The sequence below is a fragment of the Gymnoscopelus microlampas genome, assembly GCF_963454915.1.
Source record: "Gymnoscopelus microlampas genome assembly, chromosome: 16".
Classification (NCBI taxonomy): domain Eukaryota; kingdom Metazoa; phylum Chordata; class Actinopteri; order Myctophiformes; family Myctophidae; genus Gymnoscopelus; species Gymnoscopelus microlampas.
In genome coordinates, this window is record NC_139953.1 from 30,114,269 (window position 1) to 30,132,243 (window position 17,975).

The 17,975-nt window shown below is 41.9% G+C and overlaps 1 protein-coding gene across 1 annotated transcript; it reads right to left on the minus strand.

The window, feature by feature from the left end:
• Positions 1-788: 788 nt before the first annotated feature.
• On the minus strand, positions 789-16,158 carry LOC311062652 (trifunctional enzyme subunit alpha, mitochondrial-like). The gene is made up of 21 exons (XM_084081853.1): positions 16,030-16,158; positions 14,962-15,003; positions 14,590-14,660; positions 14,121-14,254; positions 13,031-13,169; positions 12,581-12,700; positions 11,332-11,434; positions 10,438-10,560; positions 10,208-10,326; positions 9,685-9,741; positions 8,784-8,893; positions 8,078-8,212; positions 7,058-7,229; positions 5,659-5,745; positions 4,939-5,079; positions 4,631-4,699; positions 4,333-4,446; positions 3,462-3,543; positions 2,601-2,715; positions 2,380-2,525; positions 789-2,074 (listed from the first exon to the last, which is right to left on the minus strand). The coding sequence occupies exons 1-21, from the start codon at positions 16,094-16,096 to the stop codon at positions 1,929-1,931; spliced, it is 2,292 nt and encodes a 763-aa protein (XP_083937979.1). The 5' UTR covers positions 16,097-16,158; the 3' UTR covers positions 789-1,928.
• Positions 16,159-17,975: the final 1,817 nt, after the last annotated feature.

Genomic DNA, 17,975 nt, shown 5'->3' on the forward strand with positions numbered 1-17,975 from the left:
GATACTGTATGTCATCTGCCCTGAACTGTTGTGCTGTGCCCTTGATACATTTTTTCTCTAATGTTACCCCTTGAGGTTGTCATTGAATCTCTGAGCTGGTGTAATACAATAGGGTGAAACAATCATGGCACACATGAATTACATCTAAATTGGACCTAGCTGAGGGGTAGCTAACATTTGATTTACATCAGTACAAGACTCCATGCAGACAGAATTGACCTCCTTTATGGCTGCCAGGAGAAGTTGGAATTGTGAGTGAGCAATTTACTATTTTATCCAAACACTTTTTGGGAGCATTCTGCAGCTGTTCTATGAATTCCATTTCTAAGTCTAACTGTAATAGAGTTACAAACCATGCCACCACACACGGTTAGTGGTGTTGTTTAACCAGGATCTGTAGCCTAAAAAAATGCTGATCTAGAAGCAGGCTTACCCAATTAGCCAGATAACTGTGAATGACAATTCTGTGTAATCTTTGTTTAGAATAATTTGTCTCGAGTCAGATTAGCCATTGGTTCTTGTTGAAGTCTTCTAGCCAAACCGACTGATGATCTCTCGTTATGAACTTGAGGAATAAGGAATAACTCGAGGAATAGTTATTTCATAATACTATTTAGTCATCAGGAAAACCGGGTGATTCAGGACACTTGACCTTTGTGGCATCTCCCTCCAGGACGTTGTTCTAAATCCACATAGTACTGATCTACTCTGTGACGCTGTAACCACGACGGACCTCGCAACAAGAGGAACCAGGATGATAAATGAATTAAAAATAAATAGAAACTTAATGACCTCTGGAAGAATGAAGCGTTTCCCTCGTGTATTTTAATCTCTTTTGGTGGTGAACAGGAGACTTTGGTTTATGTTTATATGGCCGGATACTGTCCAGCGCTTATTGCATTGAAAGACACAATTACAAAATAAGCAGCAGACTAGATACAGTTATCAGAGATGTATTGGAGTGTAAAAGGCAAGACTCCCTTGAGTAGGCCTAACACAGACACAACTAACCAAAAGTCAAACGGTACATTCTCTATGCATGTTGCCATACACATTAGTCCATCTAGCCCTAGACTAATCAGTCAGACAAGTGCAATCATAGTAGTTAAATTATATTTAAATAAAACAAAGTGTTGTATTCCTTTAGTGTTTACCGTACTTCTATTCCTCTTGTCAATCACTTTAGTCCTGGGATAAGGCATAGCTCTGTATTATCCAACCACAAATAATGCTTTAATTATCAATCCAAAGAATCAAAAAATGATCTATTAATCAGTTGTTGTTGTAGTTGTGTGTAATATTAGATATGTTCAAACAGACATGGGAATCTACATAAAGTGGTAAGAAAGACTTGAAAAGACTAGGTAGAAAAATGAAGGGGAACATTAAATCCACATAGTGAGGAAATTAGGAAAATCTGTTGGCATCACACAAGAGGCTTCTGAAAATCATGACATTCGACTGAAGCTTTGGATTGGGTTTGTTAAGGGCAGCATTATTGTCCATGTTCTAATCTAAAAATGGAACACTGTAACAAATGGCCCAGGTGCAGCGCTGTAGCAGTTACTATCAGCCATTTGAAAATCAGAGTAGTATTATCACAGCAGAATTCATGTAAATTCAGTTCCACGCAATAAATGCTAGTTCGCAATTCTGCAAAACCCTGCAATATTTCTGCATAATAGTCAACTGGGAAAAATGCTGTCTCTGTGTGTTTGCCTGGCCCTAGACAGACTATTTTGCTTTGCTGCTTGCAATGTTAACGCAACATAAGACAAAAAAAAGAACATCGGAAATTGCATCACAGTTTAAAGCGGCTGCAAAGTCATTTTGGGCTGGCATAGTCGCACATAAAAAGCCCAGTGATATCAGGACGATGGGTCTTCAAAATGGTCTCTCTGTGCACTTTGAAGGAGGTTGCGGCGGGGTTACACGTGGAACTTCTTGCTGGAATCTTTGGCATGGTCCAGCAGCAGCTGACAGGGGGTGAACTGATTCCCATAGACATCCTCAAAGCGCCTCATGATGCCCACCAGACGCTCTGCTCCTATGGAGTCCACAAACCTGAAGGGACCTGGTGGACATTGGTGACAGAATAATGGGATTATAGGGACAGCAATCAAAGCATGAAAGTGAGGGATTTCCATTTTTTGTCCTGTCACTTACATTTAGCTTAACATAACATAAGCGACAGCAGCAAGGATGGAACTCAGGAGAGGCACTGGTAAAAAAGACTAACTTATGGTATCCTTTTTCTTATAATTAATATGCCCTTCATTGATTCATCATGAGTTCCAATCACCTATCATGTTTCTGGATACGAGTCAATGCTAATCGCTTAAAAATCTGCCAATAACATCTGTCGCGTGTGTGTCTTACCGCCCAGGCATGGAGGAAAGCCCAGTCCAAACACTGCTCCAATGTCTCCCTCCAAGGGGTTTCCCAGAATGCCCTCCTGCAGACACAGCACGGCTTCGTTCACAAAACGAGACACCAGCCGGTACTGAATGTCTGAGTCACTGGACCTGCAACACATACACACACAATGAGCGAGTGTCCGCAGGAGAGCACTAAGGTTGAGTAGAGTTTGTTTTTCTTACACGCTGGGTGGCGCTGGCATTTGAAACTTCTTCAGGATCTCTTCAGCTTCAGGATTCACACTCTTGTCTTTCTTCCCCTTGCCGTACACGTAGCAGCCCTTGCCAGATTTACGACCTGCGCAAAACCAGTTCTAGGTCATACATTTTCGAACCGAAAGTCAGTATCGGGGACTAACTTTCATACTGGTTGTCATTGTTACATCACTGGTATAACCACTTAAAAGTTTACCCTATATAATTCTTGACCGGGAAGCCCCAAGGGTCTATAGAATACGTTGTCACCTTGTTTTTTCCCTGCACACCAAATCTCTTGTTTTTTTAATTGATTGATCTATATTTGTGGGCAAACAATAATCTCCCTTATAATCTCGGGAGCAAACCCCCTTTAATTTAATCTAGGAGCATTGTTATAGTTTATAATATAGCCTAGCTGGTGAAGTTAAAGTTAACCACTAAATCCCTAGTTCGTACTATGTTGCACAGCGAAAATAGACTATCTACAAGCTTATTTATCAATCAATTTATTGATACATATCTGTAGGTTTAAAAACAAGAAGCCATAGATATGAAAGATTATGATCATGAAGTAGGCCCAGCCTGTAAGGAGAAACTCCTTATGATCTGAAAAGGACTAGGTCATCTACCCATTGAGGTCTAATGGGATCTGCAACGCAACATAAAACTACAATTAGTGAGTTGTCGTAGATTTGCTATTTTTGCTATAATTACATGCCTCAAATAGGGACACCAGGTTGAAAGTCGTTATGGTGTGGTTTGTTCTGAAAAAGAGAGCTTGACTTCTATAACAATGCTCTGCACATGAGCTATAAATAAAGGGGGACTTCTTCAGAGTAGATTTACCTTTGAAGCCTTTCGCCACCATAAGCTGAAGAGCCTCAACGTTCCCTCCTCCAAGACGAGAGCCAAAAGCCTTTCCCAGATCCTACAAACACAGGATGTGATCAACATTCAATAGGATAGAATGAAAGTCTTGTCATATTTCAGCTCCACTGGGATTTTTTTAAAAGCAGGTAGCATAATATACATTTTGGCAGGGTTGGATTAACATAGATTAACATAGATTTCTAATAAAAGGGTTGGATTTGCTGGGGTTGGAATCCATGCCTCTGCTTTTGATATGCCCCCTCTGTTATCCCTGCTTCTGGTCAGATCAAATTAAATACATGCATTTCCTTTCGGAAAATGTAGACTGTAGTCTGATATGTTTGATAATGTTACATTATTTTATTATAAATCTATGTTAACTCTGGCATCCCTATTTTGGGCCAATAAAAAAAAACACTTTCTAGTTTTTCAATTTAAAAGATAGTGAAAATAGCAGATCTACAAGCTTGTCGTTGTGACGTGTTGTGAGGTTGTAGATCAGCTATTTTCATAATTTGTTGTGTAGACTACGACATAGAACCTTTGACATAAATGTAAAGAAAATGTAGTCTTTTTTTTGTAGTACCAAGGCTTGCAAACATGTTCTACATGTTTAGTACAATACCAGCTTTATACTTTGTTGCACGACCTTGCATGGCTTTTGTGACACCAAACAAAATAAAGTACTGTAGAAATATTAGGTTGTTTGGTACAACACTGACAACATATTTAGTCTGCAATGGATGACAGTGTTGCACGCCGAAAATACCCTGTTTTACGCCTGTAAACCAGCTATTTCTGACGAGCAGCACTGTCGTGCGACAAAAGCATGAATTAGTTCAGTTACCTCTGCCACGTGTGCACCCACGTCAATACCAACTTCATCCACCAGGGTTACTGCGCCAACGGGGAAGCCGAAGCCCGTTGTCAGGGCATCCAGCTTTTTAAAGCCCACCCCTTCCTGTAAACACCAAACCAAAGGGTTGGATTAACATCAAACACCCCTCTCTGCATTTGACTTTTTGAATTTCAATTATGACTTTTGTGTCAAAGAGGTGTACTGTATGAAGATCCTCCAAGCCAGACTTGAGCGTTCACTTATGGCAAAGTTAGACGGCATTAAAGGCAGGTGGATGAGTGCTCACCTGGAGCGCACGGATAGCTTCTGCCAACATTGGACCCAGACAGCGAGTGGTGTAGAAGCCAGGGCCATCCTACAGTACAGGGAAACACGCATGTACAGAAAATAAAGTGAGCAATGGTGGCAGATTCCTAAACGTATTATGATTAAATTATAGGTAGCGAACACGCATGAATTAGTTCCAATAATCCACAGTTCAATTCATTAATTTAACTTTAAGAGTGTACAAACGGAACCATGGATCCCTTTTTGACACTCTTCTGAGTAAAATGAACTCTGGAGGAGTTTACTATGTAGTGGGGGTCCTCTCACCTTGACCACGATGATGATCTTGCCCTGTCGGAGGCCCACGCTGACAGCCGAGGCCACGGTGTCTTTAGATGTCTTGTCGGTGGTGATGATCTCCAGCAACTGCATCTTGTCCACCGGGGAGAAGTAGTGCATGCCGATCACCTGCACACAAAACAAAAGAAAACCAATAGTTGTTTCTTTTTTGTGCTTCATAAATGCTTAACCCCTTTAGACCGGAAACGCATCTGTGTCATTTTAGATTTCTTTGGCTATTCAAAAATAGCAGATATACAAGCTCATAGCGAGTGCCGCGCTATGAGCTTGTAGGTCTGCTATTTTTTTTTTAATTGTGGGAAACTTTGTGCAAATCTTTGAATATGACAAATATGTTTTACTCTGTGCTTCTGGGGGGTCCCTGGAACAACATATTTTGAGATGGGGGGGGGGGCCGTGGTCAAATACATATCATTTTGGGTGGTCCTTGACATGGAAAAGTTTGAGAACCGCTCATATAGCGACATAAGTTTTCAGAAAACTGTTAAGATTTAGAAGACATTTGTAGAATTCCCCAGAAGCAAAAATTTGAGTTACAGATGTTTGCTTTAAAAACATTTTTTGAGATTCAGAGTGACCCCCCCCCTCCCTAACTCCTCAGGGGGAGTGCGGGCTCCCGCTCCAAAACCACTCAGCTTTGAAGTGGGCTAAGAGCCCAAGAGTGTGTGCGGGTTATAGCTGACTGACCTTCTCGGGCCGTTTGCTGGCAGCAGCGATGTCTTTGATGGGCAGAGACGAGGTGTTGGAGGCAAACACACAGTGGTCAGGGATCACCTGAGAACACAGCGAGTGGCAAGAGTCAGTGGGGAGGGAATAGGGATCATCTGAGAACACATAGTCACACACAGTGTCTTATATCGACATTTAATTACCACACCCACAGTATTATTTTTATGAACTTTCATGAGACAACAGATGACGCCACATGACCTTTATATCAGATTTCAGTATTAGGGAACCTCTCAGATACCGATACCTTATTTAAGCCTGTTGTTCACTCTGTTACTGAAACCAGTTATTAGTGCTGGTCTTTGTGTGGATTAGCAGTGTCGTGTGAGAGTCTTGTGCAGAGAATCAGAGATAATAATACATTTTATTTATAACGCGCTTTACATTTTTGCAAATCACGAAGTGCTACAGGGTTTAAAAAGAATGTCATAAAAAACGAGGCAAGACAGAAACAAAAAACATTCTGCGACAACATTAGACCCTTCTTGGGGTAAAAAGTAGATTAAAAACAAATTATGGCATAGAGTCAAAGACCTAGAAGAAAAAGACTAAGCAAAAGCTTTGTTAACACATCGGGTGCCAGCATTTTTTCATAACAACTTACCGTGGGTGCCAGCATTCTCCCCATTGACTGCGCTTTGCTGTTTAAAATTTCCGCGTGCGTTACAAGCAAATCCACGCAAAAAAAAGCATCGATTCATGTTCTGCCATGAGCCTGACTACAGCCTGGAACCATAACATTCCCCTCGCGGGTTACAACGGGGGGGGGGGATCGCGCATCGCGCATGACCGTTTTTCCCCACAGGAAACAGATTCGGAGATATAGGCGTTTCAAAGTAGGAAATAGACAGGAAGCGGATGGGGAAAAAAAAAGTGTTTCCGGTGAGCGATCTGGCACTTCCTTCGCAGGATTACAATGGGTGCTCCCAGAGCTGCTCTAGCCCCGCCCGCGCGGAGAAAAACGAAAAAAACAAAAAGACTGAAATCACGGTTCAGACCGTGTTCGGCACCGAAGCTTCGGAACCGCCACTATGTAAACACACGGTTCAGACAGTGTTTGGCACCCGATGTGTTAAAAAGGTGTGTTTTGAGTCCAACTGCTGATACATCTAAAATCAACTGGTTATCTAAAAATAACTGAATTGCAGAACCAATACAAAGACTTTAGGAGGTTCTTCATATTGGGACAGTGATAAGATTTGCTTTCAAAGCAGTGGCACTGGCCATAGGTTTGTCAGCACTGCAGCCACACTCACAGCTGGTTTACTTTAGATTCCACTAGACATAATCAGTAGCTGGAGATCTCCGATCATCTGGCTAAGTGAGACTAGCGTCGTGCTGTAAAAACAAGACTCACCGCTTCCACCTCTTTGAGTACTCTGTGTTTGATGTTGATGTCCTCGAACACGGCCTCGATGACCATGTCAGTCGACTGGAAGCCGGTGTAGTCCAGCTGTGCGGACAGGTTGGACAGGATGGCGTCACGCTCAAACGTTGTCAATGATCTCTTTTTCACCTTGTCGTTAAGGCTGAGGACACATGTTGAAAAGCGAAATACAACCTTGTTCAGCGTTTAGCGACATTCCACTTGTAGGATGGAAACAACTCTCATGAATAACTCTTTTTAGGAGTTAGAGACACGCATTAGCACTTTATGGCCACACTGACTACAGTGATATAATGATGACCTCTAGTGTAGAAGGTATGCTATTGCAGCTGTCTGTGCTTGGAAATGTGATACTGTAGGTGTTGAGGCTATGGCATCATGTACCTACAGTAAAATCGCTATATATACACAGGCATTTCTCCAATAGAATAAATAGATGCCCTAACCCTGGCAGTGTTAGAGATGATATTACTTATATTATTTCAATGATACTTTATATCATTTCAATGACACTTTCGTCATTATATCATTTATTTCAAGATCAATTAATTTTCAATTTTATTATATGCTCCCTCTCTTTTAGCAGCATATTTAAAAAAATATCTAAATGTATTTGCACCAAATTGCTCAGCACGGGCACTCGATCGCAGCTAACGCCTCAAGGCCCGGCTGTCGGCACGCCTGCCTTTTGAAGTGATTTAAAAGTCACGCATTTGTTGTAAAACCTTGCACACACGCAGGAGTTTATTATGCTAGTAGTCTACACTTTTCACATAGTGAATACATAAACAAAATACTGTAACACACAACATAGTATTTTAAACCATGATGAAATCTTATTTTATTGTAAAAATATGAAATTGAACTTTTTCCTAAAAGGGGACATAGTATTGTGCATGGCACCGCTGCACGTTATGGATAAGCTGCTTCCTTAGCAGAGTCTTCAGCGTGTGTTTGGTGCTATTCAACTAGTGTGTGCATGTGATTTACCCTTTGTAGACCTGTTGTTCTCCCCTGCCGGCTCCCTCCTCTGTGGTGTCCTTCAGAATGGTGCTCAGACCCTTGTCCACTGATACTTGAGCTACACCTGCTCCCATCAGCCCTGCACCCAGGATCGCCAGCGTCCTAAAACACAGACAGAGAGACAATATCAGTGTGTTCCAACATGGACACAAGCACTATGGCACAGAATAATCATACATCAGTCTGGGAGTAGAAATGAACTAAAGTTGTTAAGTTTAAGACAGATCTCATGAGAAAATGAAGTATTTGTCCGGTCTTTAACAAAAGTAGGCTACAGCACACCTTTGGTGTACTTTGGAAACTAGTGAACCAGTCACCCTCATAGACAAATATAAAAAGGTAGACGCCTCCTCCGGCTCTGAGGCGCCTGTATCTCGGGGGCCATTTTGCAATTGCCTTCTCCAAAATGGCCTCCGAGATACAGACGCTTAAGCTTCCTGACAACTGGCCAATCACAGCGCGTCTTTTCCGGGACTTGGCAGAATCTAGTTGTATAAAAATATAACGGGATATTTTTATACAACTAGATTCGTAACGGTGATTGGCCAGTAGTCAGAAAGCTTTGCCTTCTCCAAGGCAAGCTTCACGCGATACAGGTCGCTCCAATGAACTGCAGAGGCCAATGAGGTATCTAGGTTTCTATATCTATGGTCACCCTGGCCACTGTACGTACTTCACTTCCTTGACTGGCTTGCCGTAGTGGTTCTTCTTACAGGACACCTGACCCTGGTACAGACCAATCAGAGCCCTGGATTCTGACGTCATCGCCAGCTTCCCGAAATTCTGAGGAAAAAGAGAGAATTTGTATGGTGTGGCCAAGGAGGTAAATCCCAGAATACTTTTCACATTGTGAACATCATTTTTGTATGTCAATATTTTTTCACATGTATAGTACAGCAGGAAAAGGTGGAGGACCAGGAGGTCAGAAACGTGAACCTCTACGGAGGCCTTCCACAGGTCATGGACAAGGTCAGGGAGAGAAGAATGAGGCTGGCTGGGCACTGTGTCCGGCAACCGGAACTGATGGCGACTGGCGAGCGAACTGACATTGTGCGAGCCAACCCAGGGCACAGCCAAGAGGGGAAGGAGGCGCACCACCTACCAACACTACAGAGCTCTGGACCCTGATGGACAAGGTCAGTGAGAGAAGGAGGGAGTGGAGGGCGGTGATCCAGGAGTTGGTGTCGGCCACTCCGCACTCTCACAATGCATCGCATATTGTAACATTTAGTTCCGACCTGACATTCTAATTAGTGCCAAATTCTGCCAATATATCACAATAAAGCACTTCAAACACATCCACCTTGTAACCTGACAACAGCTGCCATCACCTGTAGTTTTTGCTTTTCCTTGCTTTGAATCATAAATATATTACATGATTGATGAATCTGCGGTATAATCGCAATAATACTCTTGAGGTCATGATATACGGTTAGATATTGGCACTGGTGGGCTTATCTACAGCACAAGACCAATACGACAATCAGATGTATTGATGCGCTATTTCGGCTTTTGACACTAAATTGACATTGTTTGAATGTATGTGAGGTGTTTTGGTGTGTGGGACAACTCACCTGAGCTTCAGCCAGGTAACCCTCCTCTCCTCCCTTCTCCATGCCAACCTTTACACACTGTGTAGCCAACAGAAACAGGAATGTCAAGTACATATTCCCTTACATTGTGTGGATGATACATTATGGTACAGTTTGTATGTATTTCAAATGTTAAATGAATACATTTTCAAAATGTTCAGTTTTTGTTAGTACATTTTTAGTGTCATTGGTACAATGGTTTTCAAAGTGGGGTCCCAGGGACCCTTAGGGTTCCTTGAGGGGGTTCCAAATGGACCCTTACAGGTCTGTAACTCTGGGAGTTATGGGGATCCTTGAAAATGTTAGGTTTGAGAACCACTTGTTTATCATAAATCACATCGGTTTATGCTGCCATACAATAACAACAAGAGAAACAAATTCATTTTTTACCGGTGTGAAACATAGGGAATTCATTCATTTTACATTAGCAACACAACAGCTTGCATTATAGAATAACCATGCACGCGTCTGTAGGAATATGTGGGTGCCATATGATGTTTCAGACCTCTATGATTTTAACAGGAGCAGGGTACAGCCCTTTGGTCTGCTTCTGGACCTTCTCATTGACCGTCTTGTAGATCTTGTTCTTCACTGGGCCCAGACCCATCACTGTGTCCTGTAGCTCTACACATACACATTTTGGTTCAGACTAGATGTTAATTTCATACTATATCGGAATCCACCGATATGAAAATAGTTAAACAATTTACAGTTGTGGGGTTTGAGATAACTGACTCTGCATGAGGCCTTTCTCCTTCTTCAATGAAACCGTCTTGTTGGCGATGCCTTTGGCCAAGCCCACAGCCACCTCCTCCAGGTATTCAATGGTTCTCTCCTCTGCAGGCTTCAGACCAGGGCCTAGTGCACGTTACACACACACACACACACACACGGAAGGAAAAATTAGGCAAAGAGGTGTGTGTGTGTGTGTGTGTGTGTGTGTGCGCGCGCGTGCGCGTGTGTGTATGTGGGGAGTATTTATGTACATACGGCCCCAAATACATGAACATTTACAAAGTGCTTTTCTTGGCCTGTCGTGCTCCATTGAACTACATTTCTTTGGTGACTCCTAAGTAAAAACTGAGAGATTATAATAACTTTGACATTTCACTTGACTTAAGTAACCTTTAATGCTTCATTTGTGTTGGAATTGAGCTTTTCCAACATCGGTAGCTACTAGATACCCAGATGTCTGTGTGAATCTTTAAAGCACAAGCACATAAATAAATGCAAATCCTGTTTCTGGAGTTGCTTTGTTTTCTCTATATCTAAATATAAGTCAATGTTCTGTTACGGAGCCTCTCAGTTTCTAAAATATGTGAATATAATATAAGTGTAGTATGTTTCTGTACAACACTGACAAGTTACAGTATGTTAGTCTACAAGCAGGAAAGCTTGTGGCATGTTGAGCTTGTAGATATGCTATTTTTGGTGTGTGACACCGATGTGCAACCAAGTATAACTCAGGCTTAAGGCTATGTGAATGCAAAGGCATACGTGCATTATGAAAACATATTAAAGCTAGGGTATGGGACATGCTGACAAAAGACTACCAAAATGTGAATTTAGATTAGATTTAGACACACACACACACACACACACACACACACACACACTACAGTTATTTACCTAGAGGGTCCACAAGCTGGTGCACGAGACCCATTTTCTTTGCCTTGTCAGCCCTGATGTTTCTGCCTGTCAGCATCATGTCAAATGCTCCGGGAAGACCCACCTGCACGCACACACACACACACACACACACACACACACACACACACACACACACACACACACACACACACACACACACACACACACACACACACAGTTCATTCATTGTGACGTTGGTGCAGTGAAATAGTAGGACATACAGACATACACAGTACAGGAACAACACAGTGGGACAGTGTGTGGCATACAAACCACACTGAACTGGTTTCCTTTAGAACTTGTGTCTGAAAGGACCATACCACCATTAATACTATAATATGTTATTGTCTATTCACAGCTTTGGCCAAGTATCAAATAATATGAACATAGACCGTTTTCCCATTAATGGCCATGTTTCTAGATTTTGCATTTGTTCACATGTTCTCCAAAGTCGTTAAAAGGATCCCTGGCTAATAAGCCTTAATTCACATATCTTTTTTTTCTTCCTCAGGGGCCATTTACAGCTATACATGTCAATCAATTCACTCTCTAAATTGAATTCACACATATAATGTATAGCTTTGACCAAAAAATGTATTTGACTACAAAATTATATTTATCTATATTGTTCGATTAACTATCTCTAGTCTTGCATAGCCAGGTCCCAAGAATTCAAAACCTTTACGTAATCCCTATATATTCGAGTGGATCAGATTTGTTCAAAAACAAAAAATACCAATGGATCACTTTGATATCCGATCTGTGATGCTGTTAGCTGCATACTCGTAAAGGGCACCATTCATTTAGCAATTTATGAAAAGCTGTGTTTTTGAATGATGGGTAAACGGGAGGTCCGTGGGGCAGTGGTGGGTGTGCATTTTGTACAGGACTGTAGCAGCAGCAACCTGTCTTTTATAGAGAAGGCTAGGTATGGAGAGTTTTGTACTGGTACTGGTGGTGAAGTGGGTAAGAAGAATTTCTTAAGGATTTCTGTAAATTAAACAGAACAGAGCCTCCAAGTCCCACGAGAGGTCACTTCTCAGCCAACCTAAGCAAACTAAATAGAAGGTATTAACACTGGTGGTCCTTTACAGTAAGTTAACTGTGTGTGTGTGTGTGTGTGTGTGTGTGTGTGTGTGTGTGTGTGTGTGTGTGTGTGTGTGTGTGTGTGTGTGTGTGTGTGTGTGTGTGTGTGTGTGTGTGTGTGTGTGTGTGTGTGTGTGTGTACCATCTTAGGCAGTCTCTGTGTCCCTCCAGCTCCAGGCAGCAGTCCCAGCATGACCTCAGGTGTTCCCAGTATGGTCTTCCTGCTCTTGGTGGCCACACGGTACTGACAGGCTATAGCAAACTACACACAAACACACCATCAGGACGGTACTGACAGGCTATAGCAAACTACACACAAACACACCATCAGGACGGTACTGACAGGCTATAACAAAAAAAACAACTGTAGCCAACTACACACAAACAATGAAAAGATGCAGGCCAGTGAGGCCACACAATAAAATCCTCAAGTGTTCATTTAACCCTGAGAGTGTACAAATATAAACAAATGGATCCATAATGGTCTTTTGGTTACATTTTGTACACTCCCAGAGTCACAAATGGATAAACTATCAATATCCACTATTCAGACCTGGGCCTCCGTCTTACACACATACACACAAACACATACTTCCAGGCCTCCACCCAGGCAGGAGCCGTTGATGGCAGCAACAATGGGGATGGGAGACTTCTCAATCCTCTCAAACATCTTCTGGCCTTCTCTGGACAGACTGGTGACCTCTTCACTGCTCTTACAAGCCTGGATCATACTGATACGGTAGGAAAGGAAAATGTTTCTTAGAGGCAAGGTGAGTTTGCAGGGGACAATAGGTACTGATATGCAAGGCTTGAAATAAGGGAGCAACAGTTAATTGATTATAAAACTAGCATCAGTTATGCAATAACCGTTGTCAGAGTACCTGTTGTACCTGTTGTCAGACTACTTAATGCATGACATGATTAACATGATGTCAGAATTGATGTCACATCAGGGATCTCTAACCCGGCCTAACCCAGATAGACTGACATTTCTGGATTTTCGGTTCCGGACAACCGCCGGTCCAACCAAATTTCCATTTGGTGCAACACACCCTCGGGTCCTCTGCGGTAAGTTTGACGTTTGAATCGATACTCTGATTGTTGGAGGGGATCTTGTGCATTTATAGATAGATAAGATTTTCCAAAATAGCAAAAGTACTAGATATACAACATAGGCTATTTTTGCATGACACTGTTGTACAACGAAGTATAAAATAAACCTTAAATGGTTAATCATTCAGACTAATCGATATGTCAATTATTAAAACCCATTAATTATTCGAATTTTGCATCGATTCCTTAATATATATAAAAAACATTTATCAAAAACAAGAATCACACATCGAGATTATTTGTTTATTCGAATAAGTAATTGTTTGAATAATTTCTATGAAAAGAATGCATAATTGCAGCCCTAACTTGAACTTGTTTTTTTAAAATCAACTAGCAACAGTGGTTCACAAAATTCACCAGCAGCCAGTTTATTTTCTTAGCTGCCAAAATATTTTCTTTTTTTAGACCGAATGATTGAAAAATGTAATACTGGTTAGCTGTCTGCCAAAGAAGTGACAATGTAGCCAATATTTACTGTCATTCAAGTGGGTGCGAGTGCCAATTTCAGTCTGTGCTGGAAATTGTGGTGTGTGTGTATGTATGTGTGTGGCCTAGACTAGTGAACCTACTTGATGTCTGCCCCGGCGATGAAGCAACCAGGCTTGGTGGAGATGAGAACGGCACTTTTCACCGCTGCGTTGGACCACACCTCTCCCATCACCTCAGTCAGCTCAGCCTGCATCTGTACTGACAGGGTGTTCACCTACACAAATACAACACACACACACACACACACACACACACACACACACACACACACACACACACACACACACACACACACACACACACACACACACACACACACACACACACACACACACACACACACACACAGTAATCATGTTGAATCTGTCAGTCAGTGAGAAACTGAGGCAGACAGGTAGACAAAAGACTGTCACTCACAAACACAGTATCCATCGTACACCATCACGCACTCACTCACTCTCACTAACACACACACACACACACACACACACACACACACACACACACACACACACACACACACACAGTCTGTGTTTGTGACAGACCCACCTTGGATGTCGGGTCGTTGAGTCGTACAACTGCCACATCATCCTTGAGCTCGTAGCTGACATGTGTACGAGCTTTACGGAGAGAATATTGTCATAAAAAGGAGAGAGGCAGACAGACAGACAGACATAAAAGGCATTAGAATACATTACAGTATAGCAGAGGAGCTGAACCTACAATGACATACCGCAAGCAACCCCATGTAGCGCTGTATCACAGTGTTTAGCTCATGTTAACTTTTTATTCCATACCCATCCAGACCGGGTAGAACCATCAACTCCAGCTGATTATCATCATCATATAGGTGATTCACTAATTAAATTATTTTCGCCGAATACATGGCCAGAATAGGTTCAAGTGGTTAAAAGAGATTACCTGCTAATGTGGAAGACACAGAGAAGTTTCGGGTGGCATGACCTGTAACACACAATCTATAATTAAGGCGTTTAGGTTCAAGGTTCAAGGTTGTACTCTATTGTTACATCTTGTGTACAGGTACATAAGAGTAAAACTTATTTTGGTTTGGCTTCCTTCAGACAATGCAGTTTAGAACACACCAACACACAAAGATGACCCTTGAAGTATTTTTCCTTGACCTGGTCAGTAGGTAGCAGAGTATTGGAATTAAACAATGCTGTTTAATACCAGACATACCCTACATAGTGTTGAACACCAGTACTTGTTTGTTTGTTTGTTTGTTTGTTTGTTTGTTTGTTTGTTTGTGAGAGAGAGAGAGAGAGAGAGAGAGAGAGAGAGAGAGAGAGAGAGAGAGAGAGAGAGAGAGAGAGAGAGAGAGAGAGAGAGAGAGAGAGATCCAGGTAAATCAGAGGTCACCCCATCATGTTTCCATGACCTTGGTCAACTGGTTTGCTTTGTCTAATATTAGCATCTGCCATCTGATATTATTAGCATGGCATACATTCATTAAAAGTATTTAAATGTTATGTTTCACTCTTGCTCGTGCAAAACATAGCTTTAGAACATAAAACATTGTAAGTAACTTATACAGATTTTTTCATTGACAAGTCGTTTCCCTTCTCCAATCCAACCTTGATTATGCTTAAAGTGGATAATTAATTGTACAATATGTGATGACCAGAAAAACAAAGTGAAAAATTAAATATAAATAAAAACAAAAACAAATAAAGACAATGAATACAAATAATAATTAAAAATAATAATAAATCAATACAAGTGAATGCAAAACAATGTCCTAACTTAATTTAACCTAAATGAATTTGTTTACGTGGATTTTATAATTTTCCGAACTCAACGACGCCACCTAGTGACCTCTTTTAGACACTTCTGCTGCCTTGATGTGGGTGAAAGTTCATGTTGAGGCGCATGAATGGAACGAAGAGTTCCCTGAGGAACTGCTGAGTAATTCAAGAATGTATTCCAATCAAATGAAAACAGCAAAAACAAACATTACAGACACCCTACCTGTTACGATGGAGTATTTGCTAGTTGCAAATCTCGACAGAACGCCGGCTGCACGTACTCCTGACATTCTCCTACAGAAAACTCTAGACCAACTACGACTCCTGACTATAAGTAATAAAACTCCTGACAGCTGGGGGCGCGATAGCATGTGTGACGAGACCCCTTGTCGAGGTGGAAGGTTGTGTTTTTTGTGAGCTCCTGAGCCTTGGATACTGGAATACTTTTTAAAGACTTTTGTGAAATACTTTTAACACTTTTCACAAAGACCAAAAAGGATCTACCAAGGATCTACCAAGGACAACAAGGACAAGACAATAAGGAATAAAACAACGTTTTTACCACTCAACAAAACATTTGGAGTTAAAACTCGCTCTTTACCAGAAAAGACACAAAGAACTTGAGTAAGTACGCCTGCAGTTTGGAGATACATTGCAGAACTCTAGTCTAGAGACACTGAAGTGTAGAAAGACTGTAGTAAGATTGTAGTAAAATAGAATACTGTAGAAATCATAGTAAACTGCATGGGAACAGTTTAAACATTTAAACATTTAAACACATATACTAGTAGCAGTAGCAGTGTAGTAGTAGTAGTGCAGTAGTGCAGTGCAGTAGTAGCATAACAAAGGAAGGTATCGGGGGAGGGGTGTTAGACAGGGGCCAGGTAGATAGGCGTGAAGCTAGGTGAGCAAGGTGTGAACCTGAAAAATGGCAACCATGGTAACTGAGACACTAGCTACAGCACACACACACACAACACCAATTGCAATTGAATACCCAACCCAAGCAAAATCCATTAAAGAAAAGGATATTTACAAGACTGAATTCCTGAAAAATAACAGAGAGACACTTTACGCAGACTGTACCGCAAAGAAGGTTATAACAAACCTAATCTTTTTCACACATAGACCTCAGGCATGGATTGAAGCCACACAAGAACACTACACAGAGATAAAAAAGGCACATTTGCCTGAGGGATGTAGCCTTAAAATGCACTCAGAGGACGGAACCACCACTGTAAACTTTTTCAACTCTGGAAAAGTAACAATCCAGGGGAACAGAACACCCATAGAAAAGGACTTCACCAAAATCAGAGAGATGGCACAAAAAAATGGCACTCCAAACAGTACACACATAGCCACACCCACACATCCAGCCACAGTAGAGAGCCCACCCCCACCCCCACAAACCAGTACCACAAAAGGTCACACCATAGAGCCAAACCTGCTTAACAAGTTGGCCGAACAATTCCACAGCTTAGAATATAGACAGGTACAGATGGAACAACAGTTATCAGAGTACAGGCAAGAACAGACAGCTCCCAGGGCCAGTAACAGAAAGGAACAGGAAGAGAGTGAGCTTAAAGCAAAGGTGAAAAGGTTCCAAGACAGTGAGTTGGAACTCAAACAGGAGTTGGTACAGCTACAAGAACATATGGGAAAGGAGATAAGACAGCTAAAGGAAGACATGGGAAAGGAGCTAGAAATGCTAAGAGAAAGACAGGAAAAGGAAATAGGGGCACTCAGGAGAGAGATAGAAAGGCTTGAAAGGGAAGCAACTCCAACCAGCTATCAGCAGGGAGAAATAGCAGATAACCTTGACCAATCAGCGGGACGTCAAAGCCAAGCACTCTCCCAAGAGATCGTTCTCACCCCAACTCAAGAGGACTCACCCCAACCCTCCCCCACTGCCACACCTCCAGGAAACAGACAGCCACAAAACCCAGAAATTGTACTCCTGACTGACTCAAATGGGAAGTACATTGATGCAAAAAAACTCTTCCCAAAGCACAGAGTTGAACACATCAGATGTCGAAACACAGCACGTGCAATGGAGCTATTGACAAGGGACCGGCTGGGCTCCCCCAGCCACATAATAATCCACACCGGCACAAACGACATATGGTTTCAGGAAGACCACGAGATGGTTACGTCCACCAAGGGAATGAT

Excerpts from the sequence above, each read along its gene's own strand:
- LOC311062652 (XM_084081853.1), bottom strand. The coding sequence starts at position 16,096 with ATGTCAGGAGTACGTGCAGCCGGCGTTCTGTCGAGATTTGCAACTAGC. Across the intron at positions 14,255-14,589 it reads TCAACGACCCGACATCCAAG|GTGAACACCCTGTCAGTACA; the intron begins GTGGGTCTGTCA and ends GTATTTGTGTAG. Across the intron at positions 11,435-12,580 it reads CACAGAGACTGCCTAAGATG|GTGGGTCTTCCCGGAGCATT; the intron begins GTACACACACAC and ends GTGTGCGTGCAG.